General features: G+C 34.7%; 2 protein-coding genes across 2 annotated transcripts; both read right to left on the reverse strand.

Moving 5' to 3' along the window:
- Positions 1–4,151: 4,151 nt before the first annotated feature.
- On the reverse strand, positions 4,152–11,660 carry LOC144451409 (putative cytosolic acyl coenzyme A thioester hydrolase-like). Its single transcript, XM_078142241.1, has 7 exons — positions 11,368–11,660; positions 10,050–10,164; positions 9,702–9,876; positions 8,783–9,019; positions 8,004–8,213; positions 5,481–5,665; positions 4,152–5,211 (listed from the first exon to the last, which is right to left on the reverse strand). The coding sequence occupies exons 1-7, from the start codon at positions 11,439–11,441 to the stop codon at positions 5,041–5,043; spliced, it is 1,167 nt and encodes a 388-aa protein (XP_077998367.1). The 5' UTR covers positions 11,442–11,660; the 3' UTR covers positions 4,152–5,040.
- Positions 11,661–16,160: 4,500 nt separating this feature from the next.
- Positions 16,161–24,225, reverse strand: LOC144451239 (putative cytosolic acyl coenzyme A thioester hydrolase-like). Its single transcript, XM_078142040.1, has 7 exons — positions 24,068–24,225; positions 21,080–21,200; positions 20,083–20,254; positions 19,223–19,447; positions 18,085–18,294; positions 16,989–17,182; positions 16,161–16,259 (listed from the first exon to the last, which is right to left on the reverse strand). The coding sequence occupies exons 1-7, from the start codon at positions 24,223–24,225 to the stop codon at positions 16,161–16,163; spliced, it is 1,179 nt and encodes a 392-aa protein (XP_077998166.1).
- Positions 24,226–24,561: the final 336 nt, after the last annotated feature.

Here is a 24,561-nt window from a genome sequence, read left to right on the forward strand (position 1 = left end):
TTGGTCGAAAACCTGAGAAGGTTGAGTGAAGAACATTATTTCTTTCGAAAAAGGAGCTAAGTTGCTTGCAGACTAGACGTTCCATGACTTTTGATAAGGTGGGCAGTAATGAGATGGGACGATAGTTACAAATGTCTTGTTTGTCTTTCTTACCCTTCTTGAAGATGGGGACAATTGTAGCCTTTTTCCACTGTGTGGGCATAATGCCTTGGGTTATGGACATATTGAAAATACGAGTTAATGACGGAACAATCGCTGGCATAGAAAGTTTGATCAGGCGCGAGTCAATGTCATCAGTGGAAGATGATTTATTTGATGGCAGTGAGGATAATTCCGAATTTACATCCTCTTCAGAGACAGTCGAAAGTTGGAATTGAGAGCCAGGTGTTGGTATGTGATCTATCAAGGGGTCTGTCGGTTGAAGTTCATCCTGAACAAGCACACCAACATTAGCAAAGTAGTTGTTAAAGTTATTTGCGAGAGGGATGGCATTGTCGTGGACAGGGAGAGTCTTATCTGATGGTTTAAGAAGTTCATTCACCTTCTTCCAAACTTTGTGGCTATTGTTAATATTTTCAGATAGCAGTTCTTTGTAATAACGGCATTTGGCAAACTCAATCTCCTTCTTTACAAGGTTACGAAGTTTTATATATTCGCACCAGTAAACATGAAGACGAGTGCGGTGGTGCATTTTACGAACCCAGTCGCGAAATCGCATTTTTTTCTTGATGGATGTAGTTATCCAGGGATTGGCTTTCGGACGAATGCGTACTTTAGTTATTGGAGCATGAGAGTCGAGAACTTTGTAATACAGGGAAGTCCAAGTGTTTAATGCTTCGTTTACTTCACTGCAATGATCAATGTTCTCCCAGGGTACACGCTGGAGGTCATTTAAGAGTTTAGTCTTTAGGTAGAAGTTTAGTCTTTAGGTAGAAGTCTTTATTTAAGAGTTTAGTCTTTAGGTAGAAGAAACATGGCAATTATGCATTTAGTCAATTATTTGATTGAATAATTGGAACTTTACCAAAGCAAGGAACAGCTAATATTATATTTCATAAACCCACCAAAAGGGAAGTTCAGTTGCTTAAATTTTGATTTCTGAAATAACCAACCTTCAAACAAACAAACAGACAAACAGACAGACAGACATATAGACTATAACAAAGTCCTTTTCGTCTACAACAATATATTTATTGACCTGACTGGAACTGCAGACATTTGAAACAATACAATATTAGCTATTATATAAACAGAATTCAAAACAGAAACATAGTTGAAAGTTGTAAATAAATATTTTAAAACATGAGAAGTAACATACAGTAAATGTAACCTTCTAAAAATATTTTAAGTAAATACATATATAGTTATATTTGCTGCCAGTTCAAAAACATTCATTTATGAATATAGCGATCACAGTATAATATCACTTGGAAGTTAGTTACTTGTGTGGAAAAAGCTGCCTATCCTCACCCTTGTCCTAACCCTGGCAACAGGTTCCTATGATGAGAAGTAATTAACTATTCAAAAGTGGATGGACACAAGTATTTAGGCAGATAAACATAGTTGATAAGAATTCCATCTGAAATCATTACTGGTACAGCAGTGACTAGAGTCTAAAAAAATAATTAAAACCATGTGTGGGTTTTGGCAAGCTTTAGCCCTTCCGGGAGGTGGGAAAGCACCATACAGGACTTTAATTGTAGATTTTGGACACAAAACACAATAAGAATGAGTCGATATGAGGTTCTTATCTGTTGCATGTTTGTATGTGAAAACACTTGTCAATGCCCCTTTCTCTACCTTGATTAATTCTCATTGTAACCAATTTTCCATTCTAAGCATTTGAGGTATCTTGAATGTGGATCAATTTGTCTACCAATGAAGTTGACAATGGGTTGTTGGTGACTTACAGACCTTGTGCAACTGTGGTTGGGGTTCTCAAGCGCTGGTCTCTGTTTGCTTAGTTTGCAACATTTACAACATGTACTGCTGCATGAGGATGCACAAGCGAAAGTGATACTACAATCTTTGGAACAGAATAGGCCTTTCCAAAAATTTGCCATAGTGGTGCTCTACTTCCTGTCTGTGTGTACCTTGGGGGTATACATGGTATAGGTTCCTAGATGTCTGCACAATGCGAAAAACATCCCTGATTTACACTTCTGTAGAATACAAGGAACAAAGCTCTTAAGATACAGTACTATGAGGTGATGATGCCCCCAATTTGAGCGAGGGCACTGTATTCTCAATTTCCTGTTTGCAGTCTGCAATGGCTTATTCACATGTCGCATCGAAGACTTACAAGCAAACTGGGCTTATACTAAAGTGTGCCCTCTATCTGTCAATATATCCAGATATTCTGGAATAATGTATATATGAGACCGCTGTGAAAAACTATATAAATATACATGACTATTGAAAGAGATCCAAAAATGAACATTTTTAATACAACACCAATTTCTTTTACAATGTCTTACCAGTTTAAATTCTACCTGTCTATGTCACTGGACATTGACTACGCTACACCTGTTCTAACCATGAAGGTAGAGTATTCAGTGTTCCAGTGACATAGACAATGCTGCTACCATTTATAAATTATAGCAATCTCCATTATATATTATTATATATAATAGTTATAAAATTATAATTTTTACATTAATTGCAGTATTTTATATATCAATTTATTTCCAAATTGTACATACATGTAAAACTTGAAGATAAAGGGTTTTGTTTATTGCTGCTAAAATCAGACATTCTCTTGTCTGTATATAATAGTTTGTAAAAGTTGTTAGTGGATTTTCAATCTCTGTAATGGATACAGCTCTGGTGAGCACAAAGTATTATATAGAATTATCATCTCACTTTGCTATGTTGTTTGTCTTGAGTACTTTTTTTCAGGAATGTATAATCTAAGAGTAAATATGGATTGCATAAGTAGCCTCAATTGTCAAACTTCCTGTAATACTTAAATAATAAGTGATATCTTTCCGGCTCCAAAGAAAATTTGTACTCACGATACAAAGACAACTTATCAAGGGAACACACTTCACTGTACCATTGGGAAAACAAAACCTTTCTGAATTTCTCGACAAATATAAACAAAAACTTATCAACATTTCTCACTGTTTGAGATTCCCAAAACTCATGTAGATTACAAGTAAATAAAAGGTTCTTTATGTCATTTACCCAAGTTTTCCTGGCTCTTTCCCCGGATTCTTCAATAATGTATAACATATTGTAACATTTCTTCGGATATCTATATGATGGCATGTTCAAAATTTTAGCCCAATATTTCATACAACGCTTGGCAGTATACAAGAAAACTGGGTAACGACCGCATTCGCCTAATACTGTTACATTTGGTACATTAGTGGAAACTCCTAGAAATGTACGACAGGCTAGGTATTGAATTCTCTCAATGCATTCATGCCTCTGAAATCTGATACTTACGGTCAATCAACATTTCTAGTCATAGGCAAATGCTTGCTAGGTTTCGCTGTTCGTCACATTTCCTGCGCATAGAGACAGACAGAAAACACGGCATTGAAAGAAACCAGAGAATATGTTTATTGTGCGATTCAAATGAAGTCGAAGACGAATATCATTTTTTATTAGTATGTTCATTTTTCAATCATTATAGGGAAAAATATATTTCTAGATTTTACTTTGATCCTCCGTCTGTACAGAACTTTGTCGATTTACTTTCTTCTAACAATGTAGATACACTACAACGTCTCGCAGTATTCTTATTTCATGCCATGAAACTACATAAAGAAGTTAACAGTGTTATGTAACAGTTTCATTGCCTTTTCAATACTGCTTTACTGTAATATTGGTATATTGTATCTTTGGGCCGATGGCCTCTGAATACGGAATAAATAGACCACTTATATATAAGTGATATCAAAGAGTGAGATACAGATGGATAGAGAACTTTACTGCCCATTTCATGTCACTGTTCACTTGCTCTGTTTGATGCAACCATGCTGAAACCAGTAAGAAACTGCACATGCTACACTTTATATGTAGCAAGATTGAATGAATACAGTTTCTTGTGACATGTTGCCTAAATGGAATGACCTACATGGTTTTACTTTCTCAACCAGTTAAAAATTCCTTTCAGTTTTGCTTAAAATAATTTTCAACACCTTGAGTTGTTTTAAGCATATTCTGATAACTGCTCATGCACTGCCATGTCATGTTAGCTGTCACTTTTTCTGCACCTAGGCCTTCTTATGATACTTCTTTTGAAAATAACTGCACGATGGGTAACCAGAATATGACGTATTAGAAGGATTGAACCATTCCTAGTATAAGATAGATAAATTTTCCACTAGGCTAAAATTGACAAAACTGGTGAAAAATTACAACTATTTGAACTTGAAAGTGGCACAAGCTGAATTTATAAGCTTTTCACTCATGAAAATCTTCCATAAAATCTCGATCGGATTGTTCTAGTGTAATAAATGTTAATGTCAATGCATGCAGTATATGACATTACAACTGTCACAGTGGTATTGTTAGACTAATGTTGATTTGATAGTTTGATTTCCTTTACAATTTTCATCCTTATAATAAACTATGTCATTGGATTATTTCTAAGTTATATGTTAATACAAGGTTTGATTTCAGTCAACTGAAAGTGAAGGTTAAATATACTTCTGTCAGTAGAATACGCTGAATACCTGTTAAATATGCAGGAAAAAATATACCCCAAACTTATGAACTCAGCTTGTGTCCTTTTAAGTTTAATATCACTTACTGTACTGACGAACTTCTCAATACTGGGTGAAAATTAAAAGATATAATTAATGGACCAAAAGAAATTGGACCTGTCAAAAATACAATGACCCTGTTGGATAAGTTCACACCCTGCAATCAACTGCTTTTAATCCCGAATATAAATACATTTATAAACTGTAAAGATATAAAATGTATAATTGCTGGTAATATAACATAACATTTTTTCTTTGCTCTGGTATCCCATTCTGTAGTATTTCCAAACTTTTTAGCAAACCACAGTTTAACATCGGATGTCATTTACTGTATATTACCAGCTTGTACACCATTACTACCAACCACTTCATCTTTCTTCACTGGCTTAGTTTTCTCTTCACTTTTCATCTCTTTTTCACGGTTTCTCTGAGCTTTTCTGTACTCGTATCGTAATCTTCCTTCCTCAAATCTACGCTTTTCTCCAGCACTGTGCACCTGAGGAATAACATAGTAAGTGAATCATTACAACAAGTCTTCGTAGGAGACAGCTCCCCCTCAAATGCCTTACTTGTGTGTGACTAACAGATGAGAGAGAGAGAGAGAGAGAGAGAGAGAGAGAGAGAGAGAGAGAGAGAGAGAGAGAGAGAGAGGGAGGGGAGGGAGGGAGGGAAGGAGGGGGGGGGGAGGGAGGGATGGATGGAGGGACAGACAGACAGACAGACAGACAGACAGACAAAATCATTAACTAGTTATATCATACAAACCTTTAATGGAGGGATTGGTAGTGCTTTTTGATCTGGGCCAAGTGATACAAATGTCAGAAAGGCATCAACTGCTCTGTCCTTGTGAGGCTGGCCACCAAACACATATTCCACATCTACCAGTACTTCTATTTCCATTGATTTTGCACTGGTAAATGTGGCTCGACCAGTCAAGAATAATACACTACCTGTGAAGACACAAGAATTTAAGTTTTACACGAATTAATTTGAAGTGAGGTCTCAACTAATGCTCATGGAGTTCATCGCCCATAATTACATTATTTGCTCAATGACCTTGTATTAGTAATTAATTGGCCCATCTAATGCACAATCTAAATAAAGGTAATTATTTTTGTGAAGTACAGTTTTCAAATTTAATGATTGATTCATTATCAATAGGGGAATATTAATCAACCTCAGAGCATACACTAGCCTCCTTGTCCATTAACTTATTAAACCATATGTAAATAGGGGAATATTCATTGACTCTGAACTGTACATTGTATAAACTAGCCAAGTTCATAGTCAATTAAGGTATGTAGATAGGAAATATTCCTTGACCTTGGCTCGTACACTGTAAACTAGTCTCCTCGCCCATTAAGTTATCAAAAATATGGGAATGTTCACAGACTTTGAATTATGCACTGTATGAACTAGCTTCCCGCTAAATGCTGCTTATGACCACAATAGAGTAACAGAAAGGAAATAAATGTAAAATGTCCATGTTTGAGATATGTTTTTCCCAAAATGTCAGCATTTCATCAACTTATTTGGACTATTGGCATCATATACTCAACCCCTTTTCCCCCATTCCTAGTTCACCAAGCTCTGTATTATTACAAGTATACCATTTCTAGTATTATGATTCAGCAATCAACATTTGGCAGAGAAAAATTCTCATACAAAAATTTGAAAGCATTGAGAATTGATATTGTCTGACACAATTCTGTTGATAGTAGAAATGATTTGTTACACAAAATAAACATGTAATGAATGGCAAGAGAAGTAATTTTACAGACACAGATTTGCACACTACCTGTTATGTGATAAATTGTTACATTAGTAATCAATAAACTCTTTATTTGAACAAGTAAAGGCTTTCAGAAAGGTATTCAATGAATAATTTACAAGGTTGAATGCACACACTACATATTGGCTAGCACTGTACAAAACATGTCAGCATATTGGAATTCTATTCATTTGGAATATGGTAGTAACTATTGCTATGTCTACATAAAAGAATGGCTTTATTTAGATCAATGTCATTGTAAAATATTTCAATAAAATTAGTTGAAATGAATTTGAGGGTGCCTGTAATTAAAAAAAAAAAAGTTATGTTGGCAAACATTTTTGCAATTTAGGATTTACAGCTATACATCTTTAATTCTCAATTTCATTTTACTGCGTGTATTTATCTTTTATTGACCGATGATTAGGACATGTACATGAGTTATGTTGGCAAACATTTTGGCAATTTGTGATTTACAGCTACACTTTTTCAATTCACAATTTAATTTTACCTTATATTCATCTTTTGACAGATGCTAGGACATGTAAATGAGTCAGCTACATTGCCATTGGTACATGTATATATACCAACATGGATTTTAAACGTTTGTTAGTATATATGATACCAAATCACAATTCAAGCCTGTAAATGGTATGTATATTCTCCATGATGATGAAATACCTAACAATTTACAAATTGAAAGTCTAGACAGGCAATGTTGATGCAAATCATGAAGATAATTGTCACATAAAAAAGCAAAGAATTCTCAGTACCTGTAATATTCAATTATAATAAGCAATTTTACCACTTAGGCACACCATAAAAATAACACTTGTTCATTTTCTTGGTTGATACCATGACTTTCACTTCATGCACTTCACATCCACTAAAGGTGTTTGTAAGAATAATTTAACTGCTTGTTCTATTTTGATTCTATAGTATGAGGTACAAGACACAGTTCCCCTTCAAATACTTCACTTGTGACAAAGGTGGCATGATGTAAAAAGAAATTGGTGACAACAAATAAATACTACAAAGTATCTGTAATAAGCAAGAAATGGCTAAATTTTGATAACTGAGCCCGAAGGTCAAAGTCTTAAAAGACAGCTTATACTTAAAGTAGCCATATGGGTGAGGATTGGCTAATTATTTTTTAATTTCTAATTTTTAAAACAATTTTATCATGACTTCCTACTTGAAAAATCAATGTGCAACAATATATGCAAAGTCCTTGTTTTTAACTCAAAAGATTAATAAAATGTTTGTTATTGTATGTACAATAACAAACTTTTTACACATATCAATTATTTCAGCTTTTTGCAAGGTATTGAGTTACAAACACAGACTTGGTATATGTTGTTTCACATTGATTTCCTAAGTAGAAAGTCATGATAAACTTGTTTTATATATCATTAAAAATCCAAAATTAATTACACAATCCTCATCCATATGGCCACTTTAATAATATGGGGGTGAAAATGGCATCATGTGTACCGACATGATTTTTATTTCTCTACCTTTCTTGACAGGTACATGGAAGTCTGTAGCATCCAATGCAGCAGTGACAACCTGTGTTCTACAGTGTCTGCGTGCAACGATTCCAGCACATTCATCCATGAATTTCATAGTTACACCACCTTTACAGTAGCCATGTACAGCACAGTCTGAAGGTCCAACTAGATGAACCAGGTTGGACTGAGAGAATGGTACAGAGTGTGGCATCACACCTACAGAATAAATGTTATGCACTTAATCAATCAATCAGTTAAACAAGACTCAAACAAGAATTTCTTTTCAATAGCTTTATCAGAAAAGACCGAACTGGTAAAGGTAACTCAATGTTCTACACATCTGATTGCAATATTCATTTGCAAGTTTGACATGTATGGAATCAGTGTGCCCTCTAATGATAGCCAGATTTTGTTGTTGTGAGTCAAAATAAAAAAACTGGCAAATCTTGCGAGTCATCACATAGTAAGAGATAGGGGAACACCAAATTTTGGTGCGTCAGTGACACGTCAAATTGGCTTAGAGGGCACACTGTATGGAATAGTAACTACATTTTTCTAATCATCTTTTTAAATACCCCCAAATCCTCAAAACAAATTTCAAAATGTTCTTTCATAAATAAAGAAGGTATCTTTACAAGGGTTCACCCAAACTATTTATCCATATATCCATATTTTCTTTGGTATTAAACAGGTACAATTTTATCAGCTGTTGAATCACATGGGGTGTATTGATAAAACAGTTCCTAGCTTTTTTTTTTTTTCCATAAATGCAATGACATATATACCTGAGGCCCTGAGTTGATCCACTTCAGTAATGTCATAACTATATGTCCTTGCAAGTTTGTTGAGTTTGTCTCTTTCCTCCTTTTGTCTCTGATACCGCTTTCTACCCTGTTCTTCAGCCTCTGGATACGAGTACTCAATCTTTGGTACTTTAGGAATGACTGCATTTGGGGACGGAGTAGCCATCATTGAAATTGGAACATACCACAATGTTGCTTTGTTGGTTAGCCTCTTGGTTCCTGGTAATATGAAAGACAATAATAATAAGACAATGTAAAAAGATTTCCTGACCTTCTACCCGAGACTAGACTTTTTCAAGTTGATGGGGTGTCGCTAAATTTGTTCTAAATAAATTAACTTTAAACATTTAGTGTGCTTTCATACATGTCCTTTACGAGATAGTCAAGAGATGTACCTGGGATGAATGCAGAGATAACTACTATACATCTGCTGTATGACACACTACACGACTAAATGCAATTATGGAAATTGGAAAACAAAAATAGTAAAAAAACTCAAGAGGCAAATCACTTGTATGTAAGTCTGGCTTGGTATATGTGATGATTTGAATAATGGACTGGAGAACAATGTCAATAAAACTAATAACCTGTGTTGTTTGGTAGAGTCAAACTGCATGACACTCTTCTTACTTAAAGCCAGAATGGGGTCGAACCCAGACCGCAGTGGTAAGAGGCAAGTGGTTTAACCACTCGGCCACCGACAACCCCACAAATATTACGGTACTTGTATTCTTAAGTCTGCCTCTATCTTGAATTGTCTTATGCAACTCACTGGCAACAAGTCTATGACTTATTACCTACAACTTCAACACATATTTTTACATTTTAAGATTGTGCATATCTTTCAGCGATTTTATTTGTCTTGCTACTGATATAAACCGATTGTATCTAATTTACTCACCATGCATGATATTTTCAGCCCACACAATGACTTGAACTTCCAAGGAATGTTCTGAAGTGTATGTAATTTCAGCATGGAGTTGTGCTACCTCACCAATAAACATTGGTTTCAAGAACTCAGTTCTTTCAACCCTGGCAAGAGCTGTGATACACGGCTCTTGAGTACTGGATGGATCCTAAAAATTAATTTATAGGAAATAAAAAACAAAGCAAATGCAAATAAGTGGTGAAGTCATTTGCGAAACTTCTGTTCTGACAATCCTCACTGCTCCACTGATCAGATAACATTGTAATATAAATGTCAGAACTTTGGATTGAAAAGTTAGTAAACAGTCAATGGTTTACTTACCCTGTGTTTATTACAATGTCTAGTAGTAATAATTGCACCAGCCTCTTCTATCATCTTAAGAATAACACCACCATGAGTATTACCGGAGTTGTTAGCATCATCAGGCATCATCAACCTTAATTAGCAAAACCATAAATTGAAATAAATACAATGACACAATGGTGATCATGATAAACAGTGCCATCTATCATAATGTGAACCAGATTTACAGTTTACAGCTCTCATCTTATCTGAATGCAGTCATCAATAGGGAACTTGCAAACCCACCATGTTGAATGTTGCATCATGGGATATGTAATAATAAATACTAATCAAAAAATATTGTAAACAATAATGTTATATTGTTTTAACCATAAATAATCAATTCACAGTCACCCTGATCATTGTGTGAGATTTACTTTATCGGTAGCTCCAGATTAGATATTACTGTAACCACAGATAATCCCATAGTCCTTTGCATCTGAGCATGCTCAGTCTGGATTGCAAGTTCCCTATTATGTGTTTCTGAAAATTCTAATTGTCAAGTATATTTATGTATATTCAATATATAACTTTGTTTTACATACATTTAACAAGATAAATATATAACTATAAAATAAAACATTTTATTGACATTATTGGATACATATTTGTCTTGAGTTGTGTGCTAAGATATATTTGTACTCTACATAGATACATCTAAAATGAAAACATGTTGAGGGAATATAAAAGGGTTATAACCAATATGATCATAGTGGCTTGCAAATCATTTCAAAAGAAAATGCCAACATTCTAAGAACAGTTTTCAAATGAATACGAACTGTCCAACATCATCTTGTCGTCAGTAAATTTTCAAGCATAATGTTTGAATTTGTCATGTTATAGCGTCATAACAATTTGTTAGTGTCCAATACAATATGCTGTACTTTAACCTTTAGTAATAAAACCTTAATCAATGTACACGTTTTATATTAGGTACGTGGCAGTCGTTTAAATAGAGTGTGATTATAATATAACCCTACGTGCTCTAAATAACAAACATGCCTCCTATATATTGAAATTCAAAATATCAAACGACATGTCTGGAAAAAAAGACTCGTTTTAAATACCTGAAAGTCGGCCTACCTTTTGCGAATTCGGTGAACCGAACGGGCACTGACACACACAGTGACATGACTTCAGCTGTGTTGTGTTTACGGAAGTGATATATGCAAAGCAACAGTCAACATTCAGAAAATGGAAAATGGTACTCGCGAAATGTTTTCGTTAGATTTTTTATCTTTTCTTGATGGCCTTAAGTTACATTCCTGTATATTCGTACCTATATATTTGTACTCACCGACAAACCTCGACAAATCTTTGATCCGGTGCGTGAGACTCGACGTCATTTGTAATCTTTGTTGCAGACGACATTTTGAAAAAAGATTGTTTGCGTCAGGCATCGGCTTCAAATCAGCGCGTGACTGACAGTGACTTGTTACCAACTACTGAATCACAAAATAAATTAATGCTGTAGCACACAACACGGTGTAATTTCGTCGGTGTGGTAAAGGAGATTATAGCACTCCCATTACGATGGAAGTGGAACAAAACCCCGTTTTAGTTGAAGAATGAATGATCATGGAACTACCAATAACACATAATCGTTCCGTGTGAGGTCAAAGGTCAACGCGCATGTCAATTAACGTTAACCGCATGATGATCGTCGAGACAACTTTTACTAATTTTTCTTTTGAATAAACCAATGTTATTGTTAAACTTGCGGATAAAATTAGCCTAAAATTCAATTTGCTGTCCTATCTCCTGACTGACTTTTTTCCATTGATATTTCAATGGAAAACTTCTCTACATTTTGATGTTTTGATTACTTGGAAAGTCCAACAAAAAAGTTTCTTCAAATATTAATAGCTAACTTTTTATGAGAACATTTTATAGACAGAATAACTTACTCGTAATATTGAACCCTTGAACAACGTATGCTTTGTAGCTGTATACACAATGTGGTTCACTCCGCACCCAAAAATCAGCGCCCTCAACGGTGGTTGCAATTTCAACCTGTTATTTCTTTATGGAAGAATATGATCTACCACTGATTATTATGTAAAATGTCTAAATATTGACATTTTAGTGAATAGATTGTGGTTGTTTAGTCGAAAAAGGATACTACAGTAATGCAGTTTTAGCATGACAACAGATTGAAAAACCAATCTTTCCCTCTCGACTTCAAATTTGTCACTATACTACCGGTATACCTATGGATAATATTGACCATTAATTAACAGACACAATGTATTTTTATATGTAATTGAACAAAGTTTAGTGAATGTATCTTTGGTTACTTGGTGAAAAAAATGTCCCAGTTGCAGTTAGTACAGTGTGGTGTACTTTTCAAGATACATCAATGTCGAAAAAGTCATTTTAACACTTAGAAGCATGCATATACAGACAAACAGACAGACAGACAGACATAGACAGACAGACAGACCACCAGATAGATACATACATACATACATACATACATACATACATACATACACACATACACACACATACATACATACATACATACATATACACATACATACATACATACATACATACATACATCAACATACATACACACACATACATGTACATACATACATCAACATGCATACACACACATACATACATACACACATATATACATACATACATACATACATACATACATACACACACATACATGCAGTTTCACAGTAATACATGTTTTCACCACGTTAGTCTAGTGCTATCCTTCATCGAATCTTTCAGATCTCTCTTGATCAGACGGGGTTAGAGACCATGTTGGCATCCAGACTATTACATATGTATGTCTGTGAAAATGTGATTGAAAATATACACAAATACCAATATACAACAAATGTGTGTAATCCTTCAACATATATTTTATTCTTTCTAATAAACAATACTTTGTTTAAACTTTCTAATAAACAATACTTTGTTTAAATCTTTTACTTTTAATACTGCTTTATAATATTGAAGTCTCAAACTAGAAATAACAATATAATAATTACAACTTTGGCACGGATCTATAATTAGCTTGTAAATATCCTTTGACATAACTTTGACATCCGTTCTCCTAAACAGAGGGGAATACGAAATGAGTAAAATCACGTCTACAGGAGAACCTATTTAATGTGCTGTCAAAATACAGTTAGCCTACACATCCTACTGCTAGGAGGTTGACCGATTTATCTCGACAGCACAGTAAACAGACTAGACTATACACACGCTTGCACAACAGGTACGTATGTACATCATTGAAGAGTTTAACTACTTCAAGGTGGCCATACGGATGAAAATATTGTATTTATTTGGATTTTTTAATTCATAAAACAAGTTTGTAATGGCTTCCTATTTGAAAACATTAATGTGAAATAACATTGACCAAGTCTGTCATTGTAACTCAATACATTGTAAAAAAAAATACTTTTAAGAAATGTGTGTAAAATGTACGGCAATAACAAACATTTTACACATTTGTTAATCATTTGCAATGTATTTAGTTCCAAACAAGGACTTGACATGTTGTTTCACATTGATTTTTTCAAGTGGGAAGCCATGGTACTATAATTTATAAACCTCTGGTCTGATAGTATCATGAGAAATATAGAAGCAAATTACATCACATGAAATTTATATCAAAAATGATACTTCACAAAAAAATACATGACAACAAACACTGTCCTAGACAGATTGTAATGGTGAAGTACTGACATTAATATTGTGTAAATAAATATGAAACATAAATATACAATTTATTTACAAGACTATTTAATATTGGGATATTACTATCACCTGAGTTAGCATGCATGGACTACACATGGAACAAAATATCAAGCATCATTTGTAAACAGTTTCAAAAAGTCACTTAATCTTAGGGAAGATCGCCAGTCACAAGCACAATCAACAAACTTAGTTCGTTTAGGGGAGGAGGGGTTCTGGTGTCAATACGATTGCCGAACTTCATGTTCACACTTCTAGCCAATGTTTGAAAACTTTCACACTTTCAATGATAACAATTTCTGTATTTACTCCTGAGATGTTGATAAGTTGATTAAAAAATGTATTTCTCTAATGTAATATCCAGTGCTAGGTTTCCGGCAGTATTTTAATGTGTTTACCATCATGTTTTTAAATTGCACTGATTGTAGTCATGTCGCTACAATTTTCACCATACTTTACATCATATATAAACATGTTGATCTTGCACGTGTGAATGTTTATTTAGGGGGAGGGACGGGAGTTTTGTCCTAAACGAACCAAGTTCATTCATTGAGCTTGTGCAACATTGTGCAATCGTCCTTAAAGAGTCCCATTTGCAAATTACCAATACCATTTGCAATTATACATACTCACTTCACCTTAGGATAAACATGAAATTTACAAAGACCTATGGTAAACTTTGCTGTACAGCTATTTACATGCTTACAACTTTTACAAACAATTAATATATTTCCACGATGTCCCTAGGGAGTAAAATATTATTTCAGGTAAGGCCTAACAAAATAGGTGATGTGGTTCCAATTATGCTCAATTTTAGAAAAAGTGGGGTAGGAAGATATTTTTATTTTATTTTATTTTAATATATTTTTTTTCCATATTTGAGTGTCTCATTCAGGTAGTTATGTTTTCCATTGTTTTCTATATGGTCTCTGTGTTATTTTTTTTTTGTCATCAGATTTACACCCAATTGCAGATTGGAAGAACAGTTTTATATTGTCTTTCAAGTTGATGTCAGTTTCCATATCCACTATTTCTTGTGAGACTTCACACAATTTTTGTGATTTTATTATTTTTTTCTTGAATACGTAAAAAAAAGTTTAGGGTCGGCATGAAAAACTAGGTGGGGGTCGGGTAACTGGAACCAAACAATTTTTCTTATTAGACCTAGTGGGAATTGGCAGTAGCTTGCAGATATCTTTTTCTCATAAGTCTCAAATCAATGTTGATATTCAATCAAGCTCAACTGTGTATAACAAGAGTGGATTATACATACATTGATATTTTTTGGTGAAAAAAAATCACAAGCTTCATAACAGTGCAAAAACATCATTGCCTCATATTAGCCATTTTTTTTCGAAATGCTGTCAAGCAATGTTAAAAAAGATAAAAACTCATAATTAAAACTGAGGTAAAAAGTTGTTTCACAAATTTAGTAAATGAAGTTTATGTTAAACTAACTCAAACTAACTTATATAAAATGTCATTTCATATTTCAGTCCAAAAAAATATTAGATTTTCAATAATTAAAATTGCAAAAGTCACATCAAAATAAGTTCTAGAAAATTGCACGTTTTTTCTTTCTTTTATAATTTAAGTCCTGCAAGTTGAAATTAAGTTTGAATGACATAAAGTAATTAATTAAAGTAGATTTTAAGGAGAGATAATTAGCAATGAAAACTAACAATACTGTAATACATTGCTTTGGTCACACAATTTACACTGTACATGTTTATATAAAGACTATGTTATGTTGTACATGGGGAGTAAGTTTGATTTGTGCTCCTTGTTGCCAATAGCAACCATTATTGCATGCATAAGCTGCCAAAGAATTTTTAATTCATAGTGAAACAGTGCGTGTTAAGTTTGATTCGTGCTCCTTGTTGCCAATAGCAACTGTCATTATAAGCAAAAGCTGCCATCGAGTATTTCAGTTTGTATGAAATAACAGTGTTAAGTTTGATTTGTGCTCCTTGTTGCCAATAGCAACTGTCATTGTAAGCAGAAGCTGCCATCGGGTATGTGAAATAGTTGTTTAAATACAAAACGAGATATTTTGACTATATAAAAATAATAATACATGTATTACATGATAAGTCTGAGTAAGATTGATTCGTGTTCGTGGTTGCCAATAGCAACTGTGATTGCTAGCACATGACATAGCGTTTAACCACAAGGCAGATGGTTTTTGAGTATACAACAATGTCTTACAAGTCAACAATCTTGGAAAGGTAGCACAGTGATTTACATTATCTAAAATGTCTACCTAAAATGTCTACACCCTCAACAAACACAACAAGCTGTACACAAACAACACTGATGTATATACAATGGAAACTAGTTCACAAAATTCTATCAACATATTTACTAAATATTTTGACTTTTCTCTTTCTGTCTCAGCTCTCTACGTGCTTTGTACCTTTGTTCACCCATTTTGAATCTTTCTTCTTCCTCAGCAGTTAACAGCTGTAAAATTAGTAAATAAATAACGATTGTTGATTAGAAATTAATAATTGACTGCATTATACATAGTACCCCTGGTAGTTATGATAAAGTTACCTTTGTTAATCTAAATGTGAAGCGCTTGCGTAGTTAAGGTCTGATTCTCATAATAATTATCGTGACACTGATCATGATGACATCTGAGGGATTCAGATGAAAGCTACGGAATCACTTCAGAATTAGATTCCACAAAAGTAACTTTATCACTACTGCTAAATAATAATTATTAGAACAAGTACTGTCTTTGAATATGCTGTGAAATGTTCAAGTACATTACAATCCCTATTTTAATTTTGTATTTATACATCTCTGGTGTCACACTAATAAGTGATTTGCAAATTTCTGCTCAGAATCTAAGCAAGAGAAAATAATCAAAATATCACACTATAAACATTGAAAGATAGGGACGAGCCAAGTTGTATGCAATTGAACAGGAAAGTACTGGATTTATACCCTAGCCATTTGACATCATGGAAACCTGTGTCATTAGTTCTGCAGTGTTCAAAACATGAGTCAAAACATTCAGAATTATTTACACACTTTCTCCTAAATCCAAATTCTGCAGGTATAATTATATTATTCTCCAGGTTTTTTCACTGCTTATCTTTGACTCATAGCAACAGGGCCATCTACGTCACTTGTCTTTTCCTTGGCTGAATGAAGAAAAATGTGTGGAATTATCTAAATACATACCTTCAATGGAGGAACCTCCTGAGGGGACATGTTGTCAAGAGACAAGGCTACAAAGGTGAAATAGGCATCACACGCTCTTTCTCTATAAAATTGCCTTTTCTCCAAATCTAGATACTGAACATCCACAAATGCATGGACTTCAATCGTCTTTCCACTTGTGAAAGTTGGTTGAGCCATAATGTTGATCACACCAGCTGGAAATGTGTTGAGAAATGCAATAATGAAAGTTGATGTAACTACACATCAGAAATATAGATTACACATCTACAACTTCTAAAGGAACAATCTTTAATTTATAAATGAAACTTTGTAAGTTTACCACAAAACTGCAAGTCTATCACAAAAACGCTCTAAATCAAGCTTTCAAAAGATAGACTGCACCTGAGCAGACAATTTGTCTGAAAATCAAAATTAGCTAATTGGTAAATATGACTAAAAGAGGCCTGCAGTACAATGGGGTAAAGTTTTATGGGGAATAAATGATTCTTAAACAGATTATATAGTTTTCATTATTTTAGAGTAGATGTCTTGTACCAATTTTAAAGTACATTTTGTGCCTATTGTGTTAGTCATGTATTGTTTTCAGAATTTGAATTTGACCAGTTTTCCAAATTGTCCCTGGGATTAATAAAATATGTATGTATGTATGTATGTATGTATGTATGTATGTATGTATGTATGTATGTATGTATGCATGCATGCGTGTGTACGTACGTACATACGTATGTACATATGTACGTGTGTGTATACATCAGTAGTTTTTTTTGGTATATTTCCTAGCCAATGGCACTTCTTGTGTACACGGCTTTAATAAATAAATAAATAAATGTATATGTGTATGTATGTATGTATGTATATATGTATGTATGTATGTATGTGTGTGTGTGTGTGTACGTACGTAACGTACGTACGTACGTACGTACGTACGTACGCACGCACGCACGCACGCATGTATGTATGTATGTATGTATGTATGTATGTATGTATGTATGCATGGCATGCATGTACTACATGTATGTACATGTACATACGCATGTATTATTTAATAAACTAAAGAATGTGTATTACATGGAGAATAATTTAGTTTTTCACTTACATTGTCTGATTTTCTTATAAAAGTTGATAGGATCCACCGATGCTGTTACTGTTGGTGCAATACAGTGTTTGATAGCTGCCATACCAGCTACTTCATCCATTAGTTTCATAGTGATGCCACCTCTTACGTAACCATTCAATGAACAGTCCGACGACACCACAAAATGAGCTAACATGGACTGGGAAAATGGAACAGTATATGGCTCTTCAGCTGTACAAATTAAAATAAAATACAAACTTGTCAGTGACAAATGTTGAATTCTCGCTACCTGAAATGGCCGTACCTATTACCTTCCCATACAATCACGAGTATTAAAAGTTCTCCATATATATATATGTATGCAGACTCCCATGAGATAATGCATAACCATAGCAAGGGCCCCATTGAATAGTAAACATGGAACACTAAGTTTCAACTTTATGCTTCTAGGTAATCGTGAGTCATATATACCAATGAAATGACTCTCCAGAACCAAAAGTTTATGAAACTGCTTTAGTTTATTTCCAGCAGTCTCTTCAAGGGACACAATCTGGAACTAGTGCAAAGTTTTAAGATGAACATTTGCTTATTTTCATATTTACTTAAACATGCCGCCGCAACCACTTGCAGAACCCTTACATTAAAGGTTTGTACACAACTGCATTGTTTGAAATGTTTTCTCATCACATATTGAAAATGCTTGACCCCCAAATCAAAAAAGCTATGAAGAACTACACAAGCATTTAAATCACAATATTATCTCTTTCTTTACCAACAACACTTCAAGATGTTCATTCCCTTATTGACACATTTTTGAATGAATTTTTTAACATGGGGATAAATCAATGTTTGAAATGCAGTTGTTTTATATCAATATTATCATGGCAGGTCATTCCTTCAGTGCCAATGTCAACCTAACCTAGATGTCATTTGGAAACACAAAAGATTTATTTTCATATTGTGGTGCAGGGCATGTAGAGTAATTTTGTATGACAGTATTTAATGTGTATGTTCTGTTCCAGCATGTAACTTTGAGGACACATAACAATTCGGTATTTGCATTTCTTATAACTAATACAACTTGAATTTGAAAACTGAACAACTATTCTACTTTGACTGCTCTACAACAGATAATAGGATATACTCATAAAAGACATACTTTCTGCCCTGAAATTTGAAAACTTGCTATCCACTGGACTCTGTTTCATTGCTTTTTCTCTGGCTCTGTCAGCTTTCTGCCTCTCGTATCTCAACCTGCCTTGCTTTTCAGCCTCTGGTGAGTTGTATACCAAAGGTGGTACTTTCATTGTCTTGGAGGTTGGGAAGTCATCAATGCTTTCTGGTACATACCACAAGTGTGCTTTGTTGGTTAATCTCTGCTGTCCTGGAATAAATATATATAAATAATATATATAGGATTTGTAGTAGATTTGAAGAAATGCTGTTACTATATTGTGTTAATCAAGCAATGTATTGTTTGCAAGCAAAATAAACAGTGTGTGTGTGTGTGTGTGTGTGTGTGTGTGTGTGTGTGTGTATGTGTGTGTGTGTGTGTGTGTGTATAAATCAGAACCTGGGTGAAAAGTCTTTTCTGTCAAATACAGTAAATGGATAAATTTTAATTGACCAAATCATTTCACCAGGATTCTCCATAAAACTAATACTCAACTAACATCTGTCTGTCTGTCTGTCTGTCTGTCTGTCTGTCTGTCTGTTTCTGTCTGTCTGTCTGTCTGTTTCTGTCTGTCTCTATCTATCTGTCTGTCTGTTTCTGTCTGTCTGTCTGTCTGTCTGTCTGTCTCTGTCTGTCTGTCTGTCTGTCTGTCTGTCTGTCTGTCTGTCTGTCTGTCTGTCTGTCTGTCTGTCTGTCTGTCTGTCTGTCTGTCTGTCTGTCTGTCTGTCTGTCTGTCTCTCTCTCTCTCTCTCTCTCTCTCTCTCTCTCTCTCTCTCTCTCTCTCTCTCTCTCTCTCTCTCTCTCTCCTCTCTCTATCTATCTATCTTAAAATACATTATTTTTACCTTCCATAATATTTTCTGCATACACCAATACCTGTACTTCCAATGATTGGTTTGATACATACGTCACCTCAGCCGTAACTTTGGCAAATTCTCCAACATACATAGGTTGCAAGAAATCAGTTCTTTCAGCCCTAGCCAGTGCTGCACTGCAGGCTTCATTACCTGGTATTTTCTGTTTGCAGGAAAACAAACGTGTATCAAAATATCAATGAAGGAGAAACGATATACAGAGAGATAGGAGACTGTATAAAAAAACCAAATGGCTAGCAAAGCATTCTTTTATACAGAATAGCTAATATTTGACTGTTATAAAATGATACATCACATTCACTTCATCCAAATTTCATCTTGTCCCACATCATCATGTTGCAATTTTCAACTCATCAAAATCTCAACTTGTCCCACGATAAAACCTGTCAAAATCTTGATTTGTCAACTTTCACAAACATTCTTTACTAATACATTCAGTTAAATTATGTTGTAGAGCGCCACCAATGGTCAAAGTGTACAAAGTCAGTTTAAAAGTACCATTTTCATGCTGTGTTATGTGTAAATCTGGAAATTTTCCCTGAAGACTTATTTTCCCATATTTTGGTGGAAAACAAAACCATACAGAGACTAAATACATACAGACTAAAATGCCTTCTTGTATATGAACACAATGTACCAGTTTGACAATTAGTAAAACTTAGTCTGTGAGAACTAACTGAAGACTGTAAAGTCACAAATTTTCTAGTGTGGCAAAAATATAGGTGTACAGTAGACTCTGTACATTGTATTAGCCCAGAGAATTGGTTATCTGGTATTAAAACATCATTCGACACAAGTCAGTGAGATCGCCAAGTCTCTAGGCTAACCAAATACAAACAAATGCCCCCTTATTCTTCATGGAAGAGGCCCAAATGTCCCCTAATCATGACATCCTAGAATGAACACTGTTACTAACAATACATATGAGTATGGACTAAACAGCTGAGAACTTGATTTCTCTACTTACCCTGCTTTCTTCACTATTACAATATTTTGTGGCACAGATATACCCAGCTTCTGCAATCATTTGTAAGATGATTCCACCGTGAATATTACCCAATGGATTGGCATCATCAGGACCCATAACTCTGAAAACAGAAATGTCAACAAAACAGCTCTGCGGTCAGCTCGAGGATGTAGTTATAGTTTTTGACTTACATAAAGTAAAGTTACTTAAAGTAAGGTTTACTTTGGTTACTTCTGTGTACAGGCTTTACAACTTATACAAGTCTGGGTGGTGTCTACAGCCATGAAAGCGTTCTTTTGAAGATTACTTGTAAGTTATCTGAATTTTAGCTTTAATTTGCAAGTGATATTGACAGCTTGTCCTCTCCAAAAAAAAAACTGGTTTGGCAAAACAGTGAATCAGCAGTTCTGTAGCTGTGCCAGCAAATTTTTCTGAGTGTCCTTTATACGGTTGGTAGGTGTTCATTGCCTGATAATGCGTGGTGTGTATATTCTAATTTCTATAACTGTATTGGGTCACATGTAAAACAGTGTCAGGGCTTGAATTAACAGTAGTCCTGTGTCCAAAGACTACCAATTCTTGTCATGGGGCTACTATAAATTTGCAGCTGTTAGCCAACTGAGGCTACCACTGATTATGCATGGTTTCAAGGATGGAAGATTTATGGACATTATTTGATAACACACATACATGTATTTCCAATAGAGATCTGTTTTCAGTTCAGGAATATGAGACTATTCCTCATAATCCTTTGGCTACTAATTTCTGAAATTGGGAGCTCACTAGGATTACCAAGGGACTGACTGTCCACTCATTGCAGGCGATACCAATCAGGTTAATGCTAGGAATTCTAAATTGATTTCTATTCCTTGATAACCATAACTGTAATTTGTACTCAGGCCTGTTTTGCAGACTAAATATTAAAGTTAGGAATCCAATCTGACAATCATGTCCCTCTCATCTGGTGTTTAGCATCGTCGCAAACCACAGCCTCTTTTACGACACCGTCGAAAATTGCTGTAAGAGCAGGTTATTTTGAAGTGTAGCGGAAGAAATAACAGCTCTGGTTTGCGAGAATGGTGTTTAGGGACAATGTCAGCAAGGAGAAATAGTGGGTTCTCTGTGATGTGGTTTCTCGGTAGAAATATCACCTGATATAATATTATATTCTTGCATAAATGTTGGGGAAAGAGTTCTCCAACGTCTATGATTCAGTATTCCCCAATCCCATTCTGTCAAAGTGCCTGGGAGGAAAATATCTTTATCATGAAGTAATACCTAAATAATCAAAGGCCCTCTAGAGTGCTAGTGACTGTCATGACTGTGCAATATTATAAAAAATGTCATCATTGTCGCAGAATTAACTAATACGATGGACAATGGAAATACAACCTTTGGAATATTTATCGATTTCAAGAAAGCTTTTGACACCATAAATCACGAAATTTTATTACGCAAGTTACATATCTATGGGATTAGGGGTGAATCGCTAAACTGGTTTCGTAGCTACCTTTATAAGCGTCATCAATCCGTAATTGTTGGCGGGAAATCTTCAAGTCCACAGCAAATCCAGTGTGGCGTGCCTCAGGGATCAATTCTCGGCCCGACCCTTTTTCTCATTTATATCAATGATATTTGCAACTCCACCAACTATTTCAATTTCAGACTTTTCGCCGATGATACAAATTTATTTCGACCATTGTATTCCCCAAAACTTAACCTCAACACTATCAATGAAGAGTTCCAACATGTGATTAGATGGTGCATGGCTAACAAACTTACTATTAATGAAGGGAAAACCAATTTCATGTTGATTAAAACGCCACAGAGAAATATAACTTTGGAAGGTAATCTTTATGTTGGCAGTACGACGATAGAGCAAGTTTCATCTGCAAGTTACCTCGGTGTTTCTATTGATCCTTCTCTTTCTTGGAAATCTCACATAGAAAATATCATCAAAGTTGTTAACAAAAAAGTAGGAATTATTTCACGTTTACGTCACTTTGTTCCAAGATCGACCCTTATCATGATATATAATTCATTTATTTTACCACACTTTACATATTGTTTAGAGATTTGGGGCAATACTTACCAAACTCTTCTCGACCCAATATTCCGACTACAAAAGAAATTTGTCCGCTTGATAACATTCACTGATTTCAACGCACACTCTGAACCCCTTTTTAACCAACTTAATGTTCTAAATATATTTCAACTTAGTAAATTTTCCTCCTGTATTTTCGTGTATGATCTTAGAAATAATCGTTATCCCCACAACATAGAAAAGTATTTTGACCGTCCCATTCATACATATCAAAACCGTTCAGCCTCCAGTGGTAACTTTCGTCCACCATCGATAAAATTGACCATCACCCAACACAATTTCAAATATGCAGCGACAAAGCACTGGAACTCTTTACCAAGTCACCTAAAAATTAACATGTCCAGGCAACAGTTCAAAAATGAACTAAGAAATTATATTTTAAATTCTACACACCAACCTTAATTTATACTCTTTGGCGTTTTTACAACATTTCTGGTTTTTGCTTTATTTCTTCTCGTGTGTGTGTATGCGTATGTATGTATGTGCGTGCGTGTGTGTGTATGAGTGTGCGTGAATGCGTGCTGTGTTTATTTTTGACTTAATTTTCTTCGTTGCGTCCATTTATGAATTTGAATTAATCTAAAATTGAATGTACGGGCCATGGACACGACTAGTTCTGCTGAACTATTTTCATGGTCCCCATTAGATAACACATGTATATTTCCATTTGTCCAATTTTTTTGAAAGTGTAATGTATTATTTATTTATTTATTTCTTGTTTTGTTTTTGTTATCTGATGAAATAAATTTCAATTCAATTCAATTCAATCATCACCACCATCATTGTTACGTCATGTATGATAAATGAACATCCTACTCATTCTCCAATCAATGTATGATTATGTACGGCATTATTTGGGGAAAAAATGTAAGTATATTATTTACCTGCTAACTTGAACGCGAGAGTCATAAGGACTGGCATAAGTGACACCCGTTGCAATGTGCTCTGTGGACGTCGACATCTGTCGCCCGGGCTGTCGATGTCGTCTGCTGCTCACAATCGTTCGCAAAGCATTTGTTGTTACTGAACGGTGTATGGACATGGTCCTTAGACATCTCATCTGTAACCCTGTGGAGACACATCTTTGCAATGGTCGTACAGAAGCAGGCAATCTTCCGAGAATAGCAGTGCAAGCCATTTCACCATGTTAGGTACCAGCGAGCAATGTGAAAAAGGGTTACCGGTTTTGACCTTACTGTTATCCTTAGATGACATATGAAAATATTGAGGTCACGACGCATGCTCAGTTACCGTTCATGAACTATCGCACGATTCTTTTATTTTTCGTTTGTTTTATTCGTTAGTGGGTTTCATTAGGAGTGTTGAAATGACATGAAATATATCTTAAAATAAACAGACCAATTGATGGATGAATGAA

This window comes from Glandiceps talaboti, chromosome 21, assembly GCF_964340395.1.
Source record: "Glandiceps talaboti chromosome 21, keGlaTala1.1, whole genome shotgun sequence".
Lineage (NCBI taxonomy): Eukaryota > Metazoa > Hemichordata > Enteropneusta > Spengelidae > Glandiceps > Glandiceps talaboti.